This window comes from Malurus melanocephalus, unplaced genomic scaffold, assembly GCF_030028575.1.
Source record: "Malurus melanocephalus ecotype Western Australia unplaced genomic scaffold, MMel_1.1 scaffold_208, whole genome shotgun sequence".
Taxonomy (NCBI): Eukaryota; Metazoa; Chordata; class Aves; order Passeriformes; family Maluridae; genus Malurus; species Malurus melanocephalus.
Genome location: NW_026623440.1, coordinates 932,207 through 952,539, shown reverse-complemented (window position 1 = coordinate 952,539; position 20,333 = coordinate 932,207). Strand labels below are relative to the sequence as shown.

The window sequence follows — 20,333 nt, the reverse complement described above, 5'->3', positions numbered from 1 at the left end:
AGAGTAGCATTCAGCTGATCAGTGATCAATTAAAAATCTGGATTATGCACAAGATTTTATGGGTTGGGAAGGCAAAGATGTTRTTTTCTGACACAGACATGTCTTGCTGATGACCCCGTGCTCCAGGTTTGATGCACAAACATCAGTGTGATGCCTTGGACTGCCTGGTACATGAACCACAGGCCAGCTTCAGCCTTAAACCTCAGCTCTGAGCTGAGCAGGCTCTCTGTGCTCTCTGCCTCCTACTGCTCTGCTATCTGAAGAGATGGATGCTGCCTCAATGCTATGCATAGTGGGTGAGATCATGCTTAAAATCCCCCAGGTCGGGATGAAAGAACATCAGCATGCTCTGTTATTTAACTGTGCTAATCTCTTTGGAGATACATTTTCATGCATAATTACCCATACAAGCATTAAGACCTTAAAAAACAGAAAGATTCTCAGAAAGTTTTATTTCCATAAATTAAAAACACACAAAAGAAACAGTAAAATTTTAGATTCACACAATACTGAACAGAAACAAAATGCCAAGAGCATGATGGAGGCTAATGGCACAAGTGTACAAATTCTCATTGAGCTATTTGTTAACTTGATAGCATCATACAGACTTTTAATCCACAGTTACCATCCATATTCTAGAAAAGCACCTGGAACATAATATACCAAAGGCCCACCTGAAATAAAATACAATTAATGAGAACCGTTTGCAGGAAATTATATCCAGCAAACATGAGAACTCAAATGTATGCAGCTCCAAGCCAGCCAGGCAAATGCTGTACCATTAGGGAGCCTTAGCTGCTCTACTCATAGCATGATGAAAATAACAATTTTTTTCTTTTTTTTTTTTTTTTCAAAGTGATCTCAAACAATCAGCAAATTTAGAAAAGAGCTGCCTGGCTCTGCATAACTTACTACTAAGAGACAGGACATGGCAAAAGCTTTGCAATCCTTCTCAAGCTGTTCTAGTCATCAGTCTGTCATGTACAATGTCTTTCCACGGTGATACAAAAAAAACCTCACTGCAGTGGGTTCACTTAATAAGAAGGCAAATGTACATATCCTTCTGCTAGGGATATATGCAAGACTGCAAGACCCCAAAAGATGAATCCTCTACACTTTTTTCTTTCAATTATCTGTGACAGAAGCAGCTCAGAATGGCAAATGCCCAGCTTTTGCACAGTCGTCACTCCCAGTGTACAAGCAGCAGCCACAAGGAACATGGCTGTTCCATGAGTGCTGTAAACAGGAACAAAGGTGGGAAGGGAAAAAACAAAAAAGTGCACAAGCAGGACTGACACCTGTATGCTGGAGGGGGGAAGAGACGCTTGGTCACCACTAGCTTACATTATCATACAAACACTAAACCAAAARAGAATAATGCTGTGTATTTGGGTTTCCACAAACTAAGGTCTGGGACAAGCTAGACGACTGCAACATTATTTCACAACTCCTCCAGTTACTGTAAACCAAAGAGAATTGAGTGTTTTCTTTGCTCTCTCTGCTTGTAGAAAACAACTTAAGAAATGTTATTTTAATGCAATCAGAAACAAGAGAGAGCAGGGAAGAAGATTAAAAAACCCCACCCAAAACAAAACAACCAAAACCCATCATAACCCAAAGGAAAAAACACATTCCATGTTTTGAAGCACATTAGAGGTCTGAACTTTTCCTGAACCCAAGTTTCTTCCCTCCCCACCCATATCTTTATTTCCTTGAAAGCCCCAGTAAGGTTACAGCTTAATTGTGTCACAACACTGGAAGCCTCCCATATTAATAGAAGATGAATGAATACTCTTTAACAATCCCATTCTATAGCATAAATCCATAAAAATATATCTCTCACTCTTGCTACTGCTTCCAACTAGTCAATAATTGGGCTAATAAACCAGTATAGGGAAACTTTCAAACATTTTTTTAGGAGGCAGTTCACCTTTTTTTAGGGAATTCTTTTTACAAAAATAGAGAGGATCAGTTAGAATGTTCTACATCAGCCCAACAGGTTAACCAGAAAAATACTATGTCAATATGTTCAAAGTTTGCCATATTATTTTACCCTCAAACTCCAAAAACTACTATTCTAAGTGTGCACTCTTTTCTTCAGTCTTCCTGATTAATTTGACTTCAAAACAAGAATGTAAACTTTTACATATCCCAGCACATAAGCTAGGAGCAAAACAAACCCAGGTTAGAATTCTTTCAAAACTCAGGCACACACATTGYAATAATTCTCTTCCATTTCTCTACTTTCAAAGCTCTGAAATTCAACAGATTGCTTGTTAACTTTTWGTTTTCTGTTTGGTCAGTAACAGAAATGGTAGAGTAACAGAAGATTATGGTGGCATTTTCAGTCGTGCATTTATTGGGACTTTATAAAAAATACCCACCCACTAGATATTTGCTCAATTTGAAGGTAAATAGAAACTCTATTATATGGGCAGGTAAATAAGAAAGTGCAAGTTCAAGTGACAAGTGAAAGAAAGAACAGACTTATTAAATTTGAGCATCCCAGCAACGACAGCTTTGCCTGAATAAYTTCTCTAGGCACTAAGGGACAGAAATTACCTGAACTGCAGCTAGCATTGGAATTATGCTTCAAGTAAGTTTAACAGAAGTTATGCCAGAAGGGAGCTCTCTTCTTTCCAAAAGTAGAGCTGAGAAATTGCCCAGTGCTGCATCAGATAATCACATATGGCCTCACATAATGAAAACCATGTCCACATACTCAGAGGCTCTTTGTACAACACTGGCTATTATGTACAATAGTGCTATACAGAGGATATCTTATTATAAGCTACAGGAATTGTAAATCTAAAATGGTAAAAACCCCCTTCTTGTTGATATTAAAATCAAGTTAGTATGAATGCAATTAAAATAACTTTAAAACAAGTCTCAAAGATTTTGCTGGTGTTCCCTGCTTGCAGCAGCTCAGCTCAATTAAACCTCAGCTTATGTATCCTGCATCTAAACATCCTCACAGACCAATTATCTATTCCTCTGGAAAAGAGCTTGGCATTAGCCAAGTAAGTAAAAAAATCTGCTATTTGGGAAGAAATAGTACTGGGCACCTTACTKCCTTAAAAACATTGCCTTTTTTTGAATTGAATAATGTTAAAAGAAACATATGAAGTGCAAGTTATTTAAAGTCTAGTTTTGTGGGGCTTCTGCTGCCTGGAGCCAGGAAGGTCAAAGAAACTTAGAAGGAACCTTCTAAGTTAACAGAAGGAAGAAACTATTAAACACAAACTTAGACAGCTACTTTTAGCTATTAAAAGGTTAGTGGTATATCAAGAATGTGTTTGCTAGACTTTATCAAACACTGTATCTCTTTTGTCAGCTGGTTAAAAATAGCCATTACAGTAACAACAGCAGAYTCAAATGTGCAAATGATCTGAAGTAGAGTTCTAACTGTTCACTGAAGGTGCACTATTTCCTCCTTTACACTCCTACTCTACCCCCAAAAGGTATTTAAACATAATTAATTAAATATAAGTAGTAATTTCCAGAGGTTGAGGAAGGAAGGGTAAATTTCATGTGGCTGTGTTACACTCAAACAGGGACTTAATAGAATCCAATAGCATTTAAAAAAATAAAAATAAAATAGCACCTTAACAAGGGTCACAGGTAAAAACTGATTATCAGATATTAGAACAGAGTGGTAGAGTAATGTATGAAGAAGTCAGTACATTTCTCCCAAGAGAAAAATACTAAAGAAGCTGACTGCACCATTTCCAGCTAAGTGGCTGCCTCAGATGCTGGAGGCCTGCTCCTGCTCAACCTCCTCCGCAAAAAAGGCTTCAAGGTCCATTAGCTTCTGACTCAGAAGAACATCTAACTCTGCACTCTGCAGTGCAGCTCTTTTTGCTCGGGTGAAACTACCCACTGCTTTGATTTTGCCTCGTGCCTTCCTTTTCCGGGGAAGAGTAAAGTCCTGAAACTCCAGAATCCGCTTTCTCTTTTGCTGGCTGACAGAGATCAAGTGTCCATTTTTCTCCTTGGGCTCCTCAAAGATTGTTTCCAAGCTCCTGGTAAAAGCAAGAACAGARCTCATGAATACTTTAGCATCAGCCACCTTACACTGACAGGGAGACTGGAGGATCTCATAGCCCAAATAAACACTTCTAACTTTTACATTTTAGAGCCTCTCTACACCTGTAATGTTATCTACAGCTTACWCCTCCTACAATGCACATTACTGCCAGCTAAGTTGTTACTGCTGCACAGTCATTTGGCTAGAATCTATTTGTATTTCAGTTCAAAAGCACAATTAGAGAATTTTGATTTTACAGAATAAATAGGCTTGAACATTTGATGACAGGCAGTTATTTTTAGTATTTTAAAGAACATGTAATTCCCTTTCAATTTTGAAAAATTAGTACAGTGCTTTGATAGAGACTGGAATGAAGGGATAGGGGAAAAAAATATACARATCCATATTAACCAGCTGCAAATTCTTAGTTCATAGTCTATTTCACTTTTTTCCATCCAAATAGTAAAATATACTATTTACAAATTAACTTTCTCTAGCAGTTTAAACTAGAGCAATTTTAAGAATATACTGCCCTCTTAGCTTTCATACAACTTTCATCTCCCCTCTCTCTCCCTSTAATTAATTTACATTTATCTTAACTTTTCTTCTTAAGAAGTAGAACCAACCTGGCTGGAGGAGGGGACTTATAGTTCTTGTTTGTGTAAATTTCTTCTAAACTAAATTCTTTCTTCTTAAGCCTGAAAAAGTAATGACAAATCAATCAAGAAAGAAGAATTTCAAAACAACCTCTCTTCACAGCATGCAGATTTATGAGAAACAAGTACGGTTTGCATTCTATTCCTAAATACTAACTARTTAAGGTTTGACTAACTGGAAACAAAGGGGAATGAAAAATGAACTCACAAAGTACATAATTTCATACTGTGTTTTTATGTCTTGGTCAAGACTTGCCTTTTCTGCAGAGGCCAATATTCTTTCTAGCATTCTATGATGCTTTGAAATGATGACACTCAAAAGAAGGGGAAATCCCCTTCACTTCCCCAACTAAGAAAAGTCTGACAGTTTAACAGATTAATACTTCATCTCTTGAGACTGATTTTAGTGATTGACAATTACCAAGCTGATCTCTGAAGAAATGCATTCCTTTGTCAAAGGTGGTACCTGTGTTTGACAGAAGTTGTACAAGATGAAATATGACAAGTATGACTAGAAGTCACACTAGATGACTGACTGGAAAACTTTATCACCATCTGGCACTGTGATTACCCACACTTGCACTGAACTAATGCTTCCCTCAGATCATATACTCCAAGCAATGAAAGAACTGTGAAGAACTCCAACATAATTTGTATCAACAGAACTTCCTAAGAGATTGTTTCRTCTCATTGTGCACTGCAGGATGACTGATTTTCACTTTACGTTCATCAGTAAAAACTTCTTTCTTCTTTAGAAAAATGATTCCATTGCAGCTTCCTTTTTCACATTTTGCCTAAACTCCAGTCAGTAGTTTTGATTCAGTTGATAGRGCTGTGTCAATCATTTTTTATAAAGGAAGTAAACATCAGATGTCACTCAACTAGGGCTGTATAAAATAGTGGTGATAAGAGAAGCATTTATTGAAATGATTATACTCATATGCTATCAGTCCATTTCAGAGATACTGCTCACCTTTTCGGTTTGGGTAGTCCCATTGGAGTAAGATTAGGGTCTGGCTTAGGAACAGTTTTCCTGATTCGGATCTGTGAGACTTTCTTTGGCCTCTTTTCTGGCTCAGTCTTAAGAAAGAAGATAAAGAAAAGTTAGAATGAAGAAAATTAAAACCACACTAGTCAACAGTCCTTTTTATGCTGAGTATATATTATCTATAGAAAAAAAAAACATTCCTCTCTGATTTACCACCTTCTTTCTGCTTGAATCAAAGCAAGCAGCAGCACAGATTAGGACCTGCAGCCTGTTTTCTATCCTCGTCTTTAACAGTTACTGGATGATATTCAGCAGCAGCAGCTTCAGCTTCTGGAGAAACAAGTGTCAGAGATCTAAAATGTAAAATGAACTCACTTTTTTCAGTTCTATGTCATCTTGAGGTCTCAGACAGGCTGGAATGGAAGCATCTGGTTCATCAAGGGCATGGATCTGGAGCTCAGATGCTGAAAGCCTGGGGGGAGATGGCAATGACTCTGGAAGTGTGTGAGCCTTTGGTAATGGAAGGGCGAATGAAGCTTCCAGACTGGAGCAGAGAAAGAAGGGAACATGTGGAAATTAATACCCAACTGATAATGCAACAGCATTCCATATTCTCAGGAGATGTTCCTAAATTGCAATATGGGCACAAAAAACCATCACAGTTCACAGAAATTGCCAAGTGAACTCTGGTACACACACATAGCCAAGAACTGCTGCAGCCCACATTGATACTGACACCAACTAAACTGTCAGAGGTATTTGAACATGTCATTTTAAACACACCCTTTCCATACAGCTAAACAGTTTACAGCTCTATTTATCAACTACTGATAGAAAGGAATTAATGCTCCTTTTCTACTAGCAAATTGCTTTGACACAACTACTAATCATACTCTTTATTTACAGATAAACTTAAAATGCAGTTTTTGTAGCTCCGATCCCTACAATGAGAAAGAACAGAAGGAAGTTTCTGTTCCTAGAAAGCACCTAACATCCAGTTGCTCAGGCAGAAAGGACACATCCAAGTAAGGAATCAAACTTCTGTCCAAGTAAGGAATCAAACTTCTRTTGTTTCACAYRYTCRTTTAGTAAGATGTGGCACAACATGGTTAAAAGTTACAGAACTGTTCTGTGCAATGATCTATGTGGTGTTTGTATTAAGCCACTCCACTCTTCTCCATTACATCCCTCAGTCAGCTTACTTCACCCACTTCTTAACCAGAAAGCTGTTCTGGGCATGAACTGCCCAAAACTGAAAGCCAGAATGACATAAACAATGGCTTTCTGAGAAAACTTATGATCACACTACTCAGARTAAATATTAACATCCAAGAGACTCACCGTATCTCATGGCCTGCAGTCGGTAGTGCTCCCATACTCTGTACAGGTAAGTGTGGTAACATGGCAYAGCTGGGTCAAAAGAGGAATAAAAAAACAAAACAAGACAGACAGAAATTAGGTCTACACTATAAAAAGATGGGGGAAAAATTATTAGTATAAACTGGACTGTAAGACAAGATGCTAATATCAGGAATGAGAATGAAAGACTAAAATGATACAAAAAAAGCCACATCTGCCATCTAGGCCACTAAATTTTATTAGTTAGGGAAATTGTCCTACTTTTATTTAAAAATGGTAGTAATGAGAAAAGGAAATAAAAATATAGAAAGAGAGTGATACAGTAATATTGAAAGYCATAATTATTTCTATGTAATTATTAAAGTCTGAAAGTTGCAATTCTTTCTATGAAAGTCTATATTCATTATTCAAAACCCCCAGTTTTTAAAACTGAAGTAACCAAAAACCTTGAAGGATTTGGCTAGTAAAGGAAAAAGGGCATAATGGCAACAGTAAGAGGTGAAAGAAATACTTCCATAAGATTAACTCCCTGTTGTCTCTAACTCCCACAGTCTGCAATWTCCTTAATTGATAGGATTAACCAAAGGCCTTTCCATAAGGGTTGGTAATTATCAAATTCCATGGCATAAAAGCACAGYAGCTCTTAAGTCCTTTGATATTAAGCTTTACTTTTGTGCCTATATTATAAACAACAGACAACCACTTGGGACAGCTTTCATTATGTTAAACAGCAAATCCTGTACTTGCTTTTCTCTCAAACCAACAGCAAAATGCACTTCACTGTTCAAAGGTAAAGATGCTACAGTCAGACTGGAATTCCACACAGGAAATGAAAACCAGCCATGCTGAAAGCACAGGAGTCCAACTATACATAAGGAACTCAGAAAGACCCATTTCTTGCATTTTTCACTTATATCACAACTGTAATATTTTGTTTCTCTCAACATTCCTCTCGCTATTCCAGTGTTACTGGAACCTGTATCAATAGTACAGACATTACTGTTWTATGCATAATAATACAAAATTACAAATAAGCATTGATTAGAAAATAGAKTTTGCTGAAAGAATGCTTTTATTATTGACAATGGAAGTGACAGGAGATTTTTTTTAGGTAAGAGAACTACTTTAGTTCCTTGTTCTCCTGGTTATTAAGAACTCTAATTGTGAATGAAATAATTTAAACAAAACAAATCTTTTCCAGATGAAAATGGCCTGCAGGGAACTTTTTGATTTTTCACAGGCAAAGATTTCTGTCATAATGGGAGCTGAAAATGCTTTTATACCACACCAAWCATACCTCTTATATTTACTTACAAAACATCTGACTGGGGCAGATTTACATCTGCCCCATGCATATAGTTGCAAGGGATTTTAGAGAAAAAAAATAGAGTTTTAGAGTACTTTAACTCTGGGTTATTTTTCACTTGAAGTGGAAAGGTTTGATTTGAATACTTTYCCTTTGGGAAAAAGATCACTCGTAGCAAAGCATGCAGCTTTCCAATTCCCCTTTACGTCAGGAATTAAATCCTCTTACACATTAGCTAACTGGATATGCTGTCCCAAGCTGCTGAGTAGCCTGCAGACTTAAGGATGGGGRAAAACCCAAAAGCTCTGACCTCCCAGTCCAAGGATAATATGCCTCAGCAACAAAAACCACAAAATTCACCTCATACACATCATAAAGTTTTAAAAAGGTGTTTGTTTTGGTTTTMGCAATGTGCTATTTTTAAGTTTGTGCTCAAACTGTACTTTACCAGTATGGTCACTTCCAGAGTATGGAATGAAAATGGAAGCAAGTCTCATAGAATGTGCTGCAAGTTGTCTCTATGCCATTATTCAACTTAATTCTTTTAGTGCAGACACTCCAGAATGAAGCAGTGCTTTCATAAGCTCACTCCCACTTTTGGCAGACATTAGAATTTACTCTAACAAGTGATAAACTTTTAGGTATGTTACTTGTTTATACAAAGCAAAGTGCAGCATTAGTTATCTGGCAAGATTTTTGGTTACATTTATGTCAATCTATGACATAGGCCAAATTCAACACTTCTCTACAGACTGCTATACTGATCAAAACAATTAATAAAATGGGGTTTGCTAAAGTGCTCATGAGCTCTGTCCAGGAATCACAAAGTGATAAAATGAGGGACTGAACCATCCTGTGTTATTGAGGGATAAAGGGCAAAATCTTTGCTCAAGAACATGCAAAAATGCTGCAACAGAGCTAGGAACTTCTTTCGTTCCGTTTTTTAGTAAAATGATCTTTAATGCTGATAGCAAAGTAAAACTAAATATGTGAAGTAGAGCTCAGTCCTGTTCCCACTCTTAACAAGATTGACACACAGAAARAATCATTACCAACATTAACTGGAGCTACATTTGCTTGTACCAACATCACATATGAAAAGCCGTAGCATGCATAAGGAGTTTTCAATTAACATGGAATGGTCATGGAATACAATTAAAAATTGTAACTGAATGCCACCCCCCGCCCTTTACAATTCTTCCTAACCTGATATTGAGCATTTTACAGTGGTTCCAAGGGGTACTTGTGGCTCAGACCTCTGAAAAAAACTTTCCTACCTCAGAAGTCCAGTTCCTCAGCAGTCACTCTGAATAGACCTAATGAAGTAGCTCACCTTTTGCATTATATACTCTGATGCATGGTGTGTATATTTTGCAAGGGAGAAGAAAGTAGAGTTAGCCATTCTGCCAAAACAGGATAGTATTAAAGAAGTGAAGGCAAATATATTTAAATTCAGCTAACAGACTGTCCTATAAGAAAGGATCTTCCACGTTGAGCCCTTCCTGGAGCAGAATGTGTAGATCTGGAACAGGGGCAACTGACCCTGCAATGCAAGCTGCATTCCCCTCTCCCTCCCAAAAAGGAGCAAGTATTTACCCTGTACATACTTAGTCTCAGAAAGAAGTTGATGGGTTTTACCTGTTCTCGATGCCCACACTTGGCTGCCACTTGCAGTGATTGGAATGGAGAGGAGTGATTTCAGAAGGACGGGCAGAAGGACCACGCTGACTCCATATGGAGAGTACCCTGCCCAGTGAGTATGGCAATGAGGAGACGAGCTCATTGGATACACACCTTGGATACCTGTCCCCTTTCAAACCCTGTGCCAGCTGCGATAGAAATAGTCTCTGGATGGTAGGAATATGGCTGGTTAAGTTTCTTCTTCTTGTCCAAATCCTGTAACATCCAGGGGAAGAAAGTGCTAACACTGTGTGAAGGCCAAGCGTGGAACAGCCTCTTCTTCCARCTACAGCATTTCTTCCAGGGTCAGGATGAAGAGCAACAGTCCTTGGGGTTGTTGTGGAGTGAGAGGAATGAAGCTCATTATTTACACTGGAATCTTCCTTGAAAGCTGTTGTATCTGAACAGCTCTGAGACAGGAGAAAAGACAAAGTCCACTCTGAAGCTGGTGCTGGCGTTTCTCTCAAAACTGGTCTGTGATGTACAGAGTGCTGGGATGTAATCCCTCTGAGGTCTGTCACGTGACTGGAGTCCAATTTTATGTTAAAAGAAATTGGGAAAACTGGGGTGTCCAAAAAAGAGGTTGGAGGCTTGTGGCTTAAGTCTGAAGAAAATATTTTGGTAGTTTCTACAGGATAAAGTGCTAAAGGCTGAAAGCTGAACATTTTGGTGCACCAACTGTCAGCCCAGCGTGAGTGTATGTTCCTGTTAATGCAAGAAAAAGCTTCCAAGAGATTTTTAGATCTACATTGGCTGTACCTGTCACCCATTGGAAGCATTTCAGAAGAATATGGCAGAGATTCTAAGTTACGACTGCTTTTGGCAGGGGCCAGGAGCTTGCTGGCCATTGCAGACAACTTGCTCAACAATGCTGATTCTTTGGTACATTTTCTAAATTTCAAGCTGTTCAACAAACTGCACCCCTTGGCCCTCTGCCTTGGCATATGCACAAATCTCATGGCTGTTTCCTTTTCCACTGGCGGTGGTTTACATGGGAAGTACAAAGATTCCAGAAATGTATTTTCCTGTTTGGGAAATATTTCCAGGGGAATCTCAGAGAAAAGTGAACTTTTAATTTTTTTTGTTTTTCTTATGGTTTTTAGTTCATAAAATGTGGGAATTTTTTTGCATGTCCTTCCAGGTTGTATTTTTAATGGAAGAGGTCCTCTTAGTTTACTTCTAGTTCCTCTTAGTTTATTTGTAGTTCCAAAGGCACCAGGGATCCCATCATACCCCAAATTAAGGTCCAGGTTTTCCAYTTCTGAATCCTGAGTCTTCGAAAACTGTGAACTAATAAAATCTGTGGTAATCTTTGGCCTTTTAACTTCTTGTAAAGTGCTACATAGTTTATCTTTACTGCCTCTGACAGCAAATATTTCCTCTGAAGGGTGTCCAAACATCATATTTCCAGATGTCATCAACTCAGCTGAAGGACTGTGTAAGAGTTCAGAACTATGCAACATGCTTGGTTGCAGTATGATTTTTGCTTTCTCCTGATGTTCTACCTTCTGTTCTTCTTGTGACTCGTCCAACTGATGTTCTTCCACCTTTCCATACTTTTGTTCAAGTACCTGACGTTCCTCTATTCGATCAAGTCTCTCTGAATCTAAAGCCTCATTTTCATTGCCAACTGCATGAGTTGGAACCTTGTCCTGGCCTTCTGTTACCTCCTTTCCATTATCTTTGCTCTGTGCATTTACTTTGTGATGCATACACACTTCACTGCAAACCACACACGTTGGGAATGGCTCTTGGCAGCTGTCTGATAGTGTGCTCAGGAGTGGAGAAAACGTGGGCATTGTATCATCCTGCAGTTCTGGGGCAGCCTCTGTGTCAGACACGGCTTCAGCCTGACAATCATACACAGTTTCTGGAAGCACACTGGTACCTGCTAAGTTTGGGAGGTTTCCATCATTTTTTCTTTCTTTTGAAAAATGATTTAGTTTGGATCTTGGGATTTCTTCCAAAACCTTTCCATGATTCTCAGTCCTGAGGGGGACGGTTTTGCTACCAGACGCTTTAGAATCTTCCAACAAGGCCCAGGAACGATCTTTGGGCAACCTTCTTCTARAGGTTACCCCTTTACCTATCATGTCTTCCACACAGGTATTCTTAAACTTCTCTTCATAGGGAGGACTCTTTGGTAAGCTCACATCCATGTCTTTCACAGCTGGTGTGCAAATCCCCTCATCTTTCAGACTTTTTTTGCTGAGGGCACAAACTCTTGAGCTTCTGGCACCATTCAGAGAGCCAGCTGCTGATTCATTCCCTGAAGATGGAACYTCAATATTGCTGGATTTTTTCTTAACAGAAATTGTTACTGAAAGAATTTTTGTCATGGAAGTATCTTTGCTAAATTTTTTGTCTGAAGATGAAATAGTTCTTYGTGTATTCTCAGGTGACATACACAGCTTTTCTTTCTCAGGCAGACAGATGCCTGAGTTCAGAGCTGACATTGTTTCTGAATCCACCTGAGTCTTATTAAAAGKTTCTTGGATGTCAAACTTTTTAGAACGGGATACATGAATACCCCTTTCAGCATCAGATTCTTTATCAGGCTCAAAAGTTAACTGTGGGCAAGAATTATTTGAGATAGGATTTATACTCAGACTTCTGCTGTTTTCTGTATCTGAAAGCACATTTATATTTTCTGGCCTATCTGTGTTCTTAAACTTCTCTCCACTGGCAAGACTTTTTGGTGAGCTCACATTCACGTCTTTCACAGTTGGCATACAAAGCCCCTCACCTTTCAGACCTTCTTTGTTGAGAGCACAAACTCTTGAGCTTTTGGCACCATTCAGTGAGCCAGCTGCTGATTCATTCCCTGAAGATGGAACTTCAATATTGCTGGATTTTTTCTTAACAGAAATGGTCACAGAAAGAATTTTTGTCATTGAAGTATCTTTGCTAGAAACTTCAGCTGAAGATGAATCACAGTTATCTCTTTGTGTATTCTCAGGTAACATACAGAGTTTTTCTTTCTCTGGCAGAGAGATGTGTGAGTCCAGAGCTGACACAATTTCTGAATCCACCTGAGTCTCCRCAGAAGATTCTTGGATGTCAAACTTTCCAAAACAAGATGGACCAGTGCCCCTCTGAGCATCAGTTTCTTTACCAGGCTCAAAAGTTAATTGTGGGCAAGAATTAYTTGAGATAGAATTTATACGCAGACTTTCGCTGTTTTCTGTATCTGAAAGTACRTTTGTATTTTCTGGCTTGTAAGAAAGATTCCTATGAATTGATGAAATGGGATGAATGGGCAAAAATTGGGCACTAATTGTACTTTCCTGGTTCTCGACCAACCACTTCATCTTTGGCAAAGATTGCTGCATTTTGTTTCCTTCATACAGCAGCTCTGCTTTCTCTTTTGCACATTGGATAAAACAAGCATGTTGTGAACAATGTAGCTCGTTATCAGAATGGCTTTCTTCAGTAGTTCTTTTGTTGTTTCTTTGACAACTGCTCTCATGTTGTTGTAGTCTGATTGTCTTCTCCTCAATTACATCACTGATGGAGCCCATGTATCCYGAAGAGCCTTCATTTTTCACACCAGTTAAAGAGTCCAAACCCACTACATTTTCTTGCGAAGCTTCTTCAAACCTGGCTTCTCTTGCATATTTATGGTCTAACAGAGGCAGGTCACCACATGTTTTTAGCAGAATYTCTTCACTGTCATCAGAGTCAGTTTCATTTTTTTCCACAGAACCATCCATGGTTTGTAAGCCAGTGTTTGGTTGGTTGGTTAAACTTTGTAAATGCTGCTCACTACCCAGCACTGGGCCATCAAACTCACTCTGACATGCACGACACCAATTTTCCATGGGACAAAGGGTCTCTTCTGTTTGGCCAGCATGTGTTGGAAGGTTCCCATTGTCAGGTGCTGGCCATGGATCACAGGTCGAAGTGCTACACTCTGGGAGATCAACTGTGAGTGAGGGCACTTCTTCYTGCTCACGTGTGTCGAGTTCTCTCCTCCATGGGCCTAACAGAGAGTTGTAAAATCCAAAGTTATGAGGACAGGTGTTTTTATTCAAGTATCTGACTAATAGCTGTTTATTAGTCCTATTTCTTTGATTGCCTTCAGGAGCGTTCTGGGAATCCACAGTTCTTGTTTTATCAAATTCTTCTGTCTCAGAAGCCCGTGTGCTTATTTTTTCTTTTGCCGCCTCTATGTTACAAACTATTTCACTGCCCATTACTTTCCTAAGATCAAATTGTTGTATATTCTCTGTATTTTTATTTGAAATCTCATCTCTTGCCAAGGTAGCAGTAGATTCCTCTGCAGTGTATGCTGAGCAAATCATGGCTTTTCTTCTGGGAATGTCATTTATCCCACGCACAGCTATACCTCTATTGCCCCAGTCATCTTTACAAGGTAGAGAGCCACATGCCAAAGCAACGTGTGCTTCTGGAAAGATGGTTGCCTCTTTACTATTATATCCTGACAAAGATGCTCCTTCCAAATCATCATTTTCTTCAATCTTACCAGCTTCAACATCCAAAGAATGATTGTACAGGAAAACTTCATCCACATGTGTACTCCCTGATAAAATACAGGGAGTACTGGCAGCTGTATGCTGGTTTTTTATACTCTGATTATTACAATTCCATGTGTCACAAAGTTTCTTTTCTAAACCAGTCACCACTCTCTCCATATTTCCTGCAGAAGATTTTATCTTCATTTGGGATACTCTGCTTGCCATATTAGGGTTATCAAAAGTCCTGGAACTTGCTGAACACTTGAATTTGTCTCTATGAAGCAAAACTTCACCAACTTGTTCCGCTGTAGTTCCAGAAGCACCAACTGATTTTTTTCCAGAYAGATTATCCCAAGCCTTGCCCCTATATGAAACTTCATTAGCAGTACAAGGAAGATGCTCATTATAATGAGGTTCTCTTGATTTTTGTAAAACAGGAGGTAGAGTTACATTTAGTGTATAAAACAAATTTGTTTCGCTCCCAGTGGATAAGTTGTCACTACTGTCAGCTTCTGCAGCTCCAACTAAACCACCAGCCAGCTCTTGTGATGTTGTATTGCTCTCAGGTTCCTTTTCAAGCAGCTGTGCCTTGAATGAGTCTTTTTGTAGTGTAGTACGTAGATCAAGACAGCTGTGGTTACTGAAAGGAGTCTTTTTGGCAGTACTATAAAAGCAAATGTCTCTCTGCCCAGTTTCAATGTTACTCGTTTCCACCCACAAACGATTTTCTTTTATATCATCCTTGCTCGGGTCACTGACAAAGRATTGCCACTGGTCCTTTTTTATCTTATCACCTTCTGATGGGACTATTTTAAATTTTCCTTTTGAGAACTCCTCAGGAGATGAAGCAACAAAACCAAAAACTGAAGAATGGCAATGCTTAGAATTAGCAAGCTCTTGAGCTTCCGGCCAGCTACAAATTTCAGTGTCATTTCCCCCAACAATTCCTCTCCAAACTTCAGCAGCCTCTTCAGATTCAGAGCTGTATGATTTACCTACAGCAGCACTTAATTCCCTAGGATCAGTTTTAGCACTAGGTAATCCTTCATTCYTTACCACTGAGATCTGCTCCACTGGTACAGATGTGAAGGTTTGTTTTTCTACAAACCCAGTTCCATGATCATAAAGAGTGTGATGTTTGATGTTTTGGGGAAGGTAGTTCTGGGAGGTTTCATTGATAACTCCACGAATTGCAGAACTGCTTTCTAGTGGCAKATTTCCAAAGTCCAGATAACAGGTGCTTTTCAGAACCGGATGTAAAACTTCCGAACTTGGTGTGGAGAGTGTTCTACAGCTTTCTACTGAGAACARCCCATAAGGTTCATTTTGTTTAGGTACAGGACCCTTAAAGAAGTCATGAGCATTGTTTTCTTCATCCTGCTGATAAGTCTGGCAATTAGCAAATGACGTACTGAATTCATTAACAGGATTTTGTCTGGGTAACTTTTCTTCTCTAATCTCCAAAACAGATACACCATTGCCCCCTGCTCTCAATGGCATGCCAGTATGGGCTTTTGATCCACTGTAGTCACTTATTTCTTGTGGATGATCTGTCGCTGCTCCAATGTTCATGACTTTTAAAGGCTCTAAAAAATCTAAGATGCTGGTTTGTGAAACCCCAGCTCTGGCCATGACTGTGTCTACGTCTGGGCATTGATTGCTCTGAGGTGGAAGACCTTTACTCACTGTGTCACTCCTGTATCCTGCTTTACTAAATATCCTAGTCCCATCAGCCTTCATACCTTGCACTTCTTCAGTGAGCTTTGGCAGAGTTTCAGCTGTCACTTGAACATTTGCTTGGTTTGCTTCTGCATAAAAAAAAATAAAGCTAATCAGAACCACATACTAAATTTAGAAGGCATTCAGTTTACTAAGAAACTTCTGGTGTTGTACACAACACTGTGTGCAGTATTGGTTACTAAAATGTTCTTAAAAGTGAGAATTGATGCTCTCAATTTTATTACAAGTCTTCAAAAGAAAAAACAAACTACTCCACCACAAAGCTAAGGCAACAAATACAATCCTTTTCCATACAGACATTCCCATGAGCAGCARGCATTACAAGATGTGTGTATTTCATATTCCTCTATTATGGACCTAGGTGAATACAGGTTCTGTAACTTAACACATAGGAAGCCATGGGCTACATTATAATGTTTATTTGTAACATCGAAACCCAGCATAGGTGGGGACTTGATCTGCTCCAGCYTAGAAATATGGCTGGAAATTGAGTRGCCATTTCCATTTCTTCTTCCTTGAACACATGTCTGCCAGTAAACCATCCACAGGAAAGCAAGGCGTATCTCATCTGCCCAAGCAATTTGGATTATTCATAAACTTTTTCTGTAAAATCACAAAGAAGGTCCTAATTAAAAAAAAATAGTTACTGTAGATTATCTCCATATGCAAAACTTCACAGGAAATGTATTTGTTCAGACTTCTTCAGATCGCTTCCCTATTTTCAAGTAAGGACCAAGGCTAGATGGCTTTCATCAGCTCAGTACATGTTTAGGGAAGAAAGCAGGAAGGGAGAAAGAAAAGAATTACTAGATGCAGGCAAAGTGACCAAAGTTCTTGGAGCTAAAACATAATGGAGGATCATAATGAAATTAATGAGTTTAGTTGTCCTCCTTCTTTGGATTACGCACTTTAAATTTTATTTTTAAAAACATTAAAAAAAATAGAAATAATATTTTTCTATTTATTTTCTATTACTGCTCTCATAGACTTGATGTTTGAAATAAAAGGAAATGCACAACATCTGCTATTAACAACCCTTTCTGCTTTGGGGTAAATAACTATTTGAAACAAATAACTAAAACACATCTCCAGAAAAGGTCTTCAGGCAAGTACACACACTGCCAGGAGAAAGTAAAGCATTAAATTTTGATATTGTAATAGCTATACAGGGGAATAGTTTCCACCACAAAACAAAATAAATGAGCCATCCCACACGCCTCTGTTTTGTATCAACAAAAAATACCTGGGAGAGAAGCAGGGGCTGGGTAGGGATGTACAGCTAAAATAACTACCTGTGCTCCTCAGAGATCGTGCAATTTCAGTGCAACGGCTTCTTGAAAACTTTGCCTCTTGCCAGTGTAAGTAACGGTCCTCCTGAAACAAGACAGAAATATCAGTGGAAATGGTTGGATTTTCTGAAGCGTGTCATGTCTCAGGGACTGCATCTGCTCAGCTGGGTTAGTTCAGAATGAGAAACATCACTGAGAAAGCTCTGGACATATCAGCCTTTGCCAGAGGCAGCCYTGCATTGCAAGGGCTTCACACAAGTACTTGTCATCCTTTCTTATCCTTTCAGCCACCACCATCTCCCATGAAACAAAGATGCATCTCCAAAAGATCTGCATTTAGAAGCAATGAAGTCTGTGATGTGGCAGCTAAAATGTAAGTAAATGGCTTAAAATGCAAATTGTCAAAAATTTGAATGAGAAGAGTAATCCAGTCTCCAAGTTTAGCTCACACCCCCAAACCACTATCACTAGACTTCTGGGATGATGTGTGCATTTTTATCTTTATTAGAATTTGCCTTCCACCACTCCTTCCCCTGGCTTAAAACTACAAACCCAGGAACAAATGACTTGGGCCAGCAAAAAMCAAATCACGACCCCACAATCAAACTACCTGCATTTAGAAATATGTGAAAATTCATAGTGGGAAAGTGAATGGCTATCAAAAATTCAATGATTTTAATTTCATAAGCTTTCAGATAAATCAAACAGATATCAAAATTCAGAATTAAACACAAATTATTCTAGCGTTATGTAACACCCAATAATTAATGTAAAACACTCATCTGTGCACCTTGTTCTATTACATATCTACCTTACACCATTACAACAGTGTTTAAGAAAGTGAAAACCTTGGTATTTTAAAATACTGCTGGTCTACTAAGCTATAGTCTAATTTTTCACTGGACCCACCATAATCCAAATATGGACACACACACTGGGCCTGTCCAAAGCCAGGCTGGATGGGGCTCTGAGGAATCTATTCTAGTGGAAGGTGTCCCTGCCCATGGAAGGGGCTTGGAAAAAGATGATCTTCAAGATCCTCTACCAACCCAAACCATTCTATGATTCTAAACCAGAAAACACAAAAAAGAACCAGGAAACCCATGGCCAACCCCCTGCCTATTGGCTCTAATCCTAAATTCAAAATATCACACAGGGATTCATTTCTGCATTCACTTACTCGTTCTGACCAACTTTTCCCCAGAGCTAAAGCACAACATTCAGCATGATGGTCCTCAGCACCTCGTGTCTCTTCATCTTCTTTCTGGTAGCCATCACTAGAACAGTCTGGGTTCCTAAAGTGTCTTTTTCTGTTCTTTTCATTCTCTTCAAGGTCTCCAGCCTGTAGTATTTCTTCAGGAAWGGGTTCTGCTGGCCCATGGGAAATCACCTTGAGCACATCACCCAAATCTTCTGTCTTCTGGCCAAAGTTTCCTACTCCAGAAGTCCATGAACAGTCCCTGTGTGCTCGCACGGSCAYGGGCCCATCGGATTGTGCTTCTAAKCCAAGGCTGGGCCCTGGCACTGCCATGAGCTCTGTGGAGATGCTCTCTGGCAGTCYAGTGTACAACTCCTCTATCACAGCAGACACAGAAGAATCAAGGAGAGATTCCATCCCAGATGAGAGCATCAGGGCTCTTGAAGATCASTTGTCCTGAGCTTTTCAGTTTATCCTAAAAATAAAAGCAATGTTAAATTAACGTACATAGGATTAATCACAGAAAATTGTGAGCTGGAAGGGACCCACAAGGATCACTGAAGTCCAWCTCCTGGACTAGATTAGAAGGAAAAGCTTAATTCCTCAAGATTCAAGTACATACATTTAAGAAAGATACTTCCAAATATGTATTTAAGAAAGGAGCTGAGAAACATTTGAGTATCTAAGGAAATCCTTCATGAAGAAAAGAGACTGATACCCTCAAGCCTCATTTTGAYATTCAAACACCTTCCTGCAGATTTAACATGAACTTTTGAAAAATCTGAAGTTATCAAGCAAATCACTGGGACTTGTATTAGACATCCTACTCCTTCACTAAAGCATYGTTTGACTTCTGTGAATTTTCACGAGTTTCTAATCTTTGGAAAAAAGCTCCATCTTCACGTTCTCCACCTCAAACAAACATTTTCTAAGCCGTCAGCCACCAGACTGTGCCTCTCATGTGACTACTTGACAGTCTGTTCAGAGGATGCCTTGTGCCAGGTCACAGCCCCAGAACCGAATCCCGGGTGCGCGGCAGCCGCTTTGCAAGCACGGCAGAGGAGCTGAGCTGACACCGCTCCTGTCGGCATCGGGAATATCCCGACGTGAAAACACCGCCCTCAAATCGCTTCGGAAGGCTCACGGACAGGAACGAGCTACTGCAGGCCTTAAGAGGAGCATCAGTGACTCAGTTTACCAAACACGGGCTGATCAGCTTGCTCCGTAAGCAAGAGCAGCCTGTACAGAAACAAGTGAAACTCGCGCCATTCTCCTGGGAATASGGAGACCACTCGCCCCTGGGAGACCATCACCTTTCCCGGATGCTGCCCGAGCCCAGCCGCAGCCACGACCGGGGCGACCCTTTGTTCCAAGAGCCGCAGCAACGCCGACGGATTTGGCCCCGAGCTCCGCTCCTTCTCGGCGGGAGCAGCCCCGCACCGGCCGCCTCCGAGGGTGCGCACCCGCCCCGCGGCAGCGGCCCCGAGACCGCCGCTCTCGGTAATTATACAACCGCCGATGTCTCTCTCGCTGCCGGCAGGGCGCGGGCTCGACCTCCCACAGCCCCCGCCCCGCCACGCCCGGGATGGGCAGGGCAGGGCCCCCGCGGGCC

General features: G+C 39.9%; 1 protein-coding gene across 1 annotated transcript; it reads right to left on the bottom strand.

Moving 5' to 3' along the window:
• Positions 1 to 420: 420 nt before the first annotated feature.
• Positions 421 to 20,283, bottom strand: PRR14L (proline rich 14 like). Its single transcript, XM_057373877.1, has 9 exons — positions 20,035 to 20,283; positions 18,704 to 19,196; positions 17,527 to 17,608; positions 9,975 to 16,302; positions 7,013 to 7,081; positions 6,047 to 6,215; positions 5,657 to 5,763; positions 4,654 to 4,725; positions 421 to 4,022 (listed from the first exon to the last, which is right to left on the bottom strand). The coding sequence occupies exons 2-9, from the start codon at positions 19,151 to 19,153 to the stop codon at positions 3,746 to 3,748; spliced, it is 7,554 nt and encodes a 2,517-aa protein (XP_057229860.1). The 5' UTR covers positions 19,154 to 19,196; positions 20,035 to 20,283; the 3' UTR covers positions 421 to 3,745.
• Positions 20,284 to 20,333: the final 50 nt, after the last annotated feature.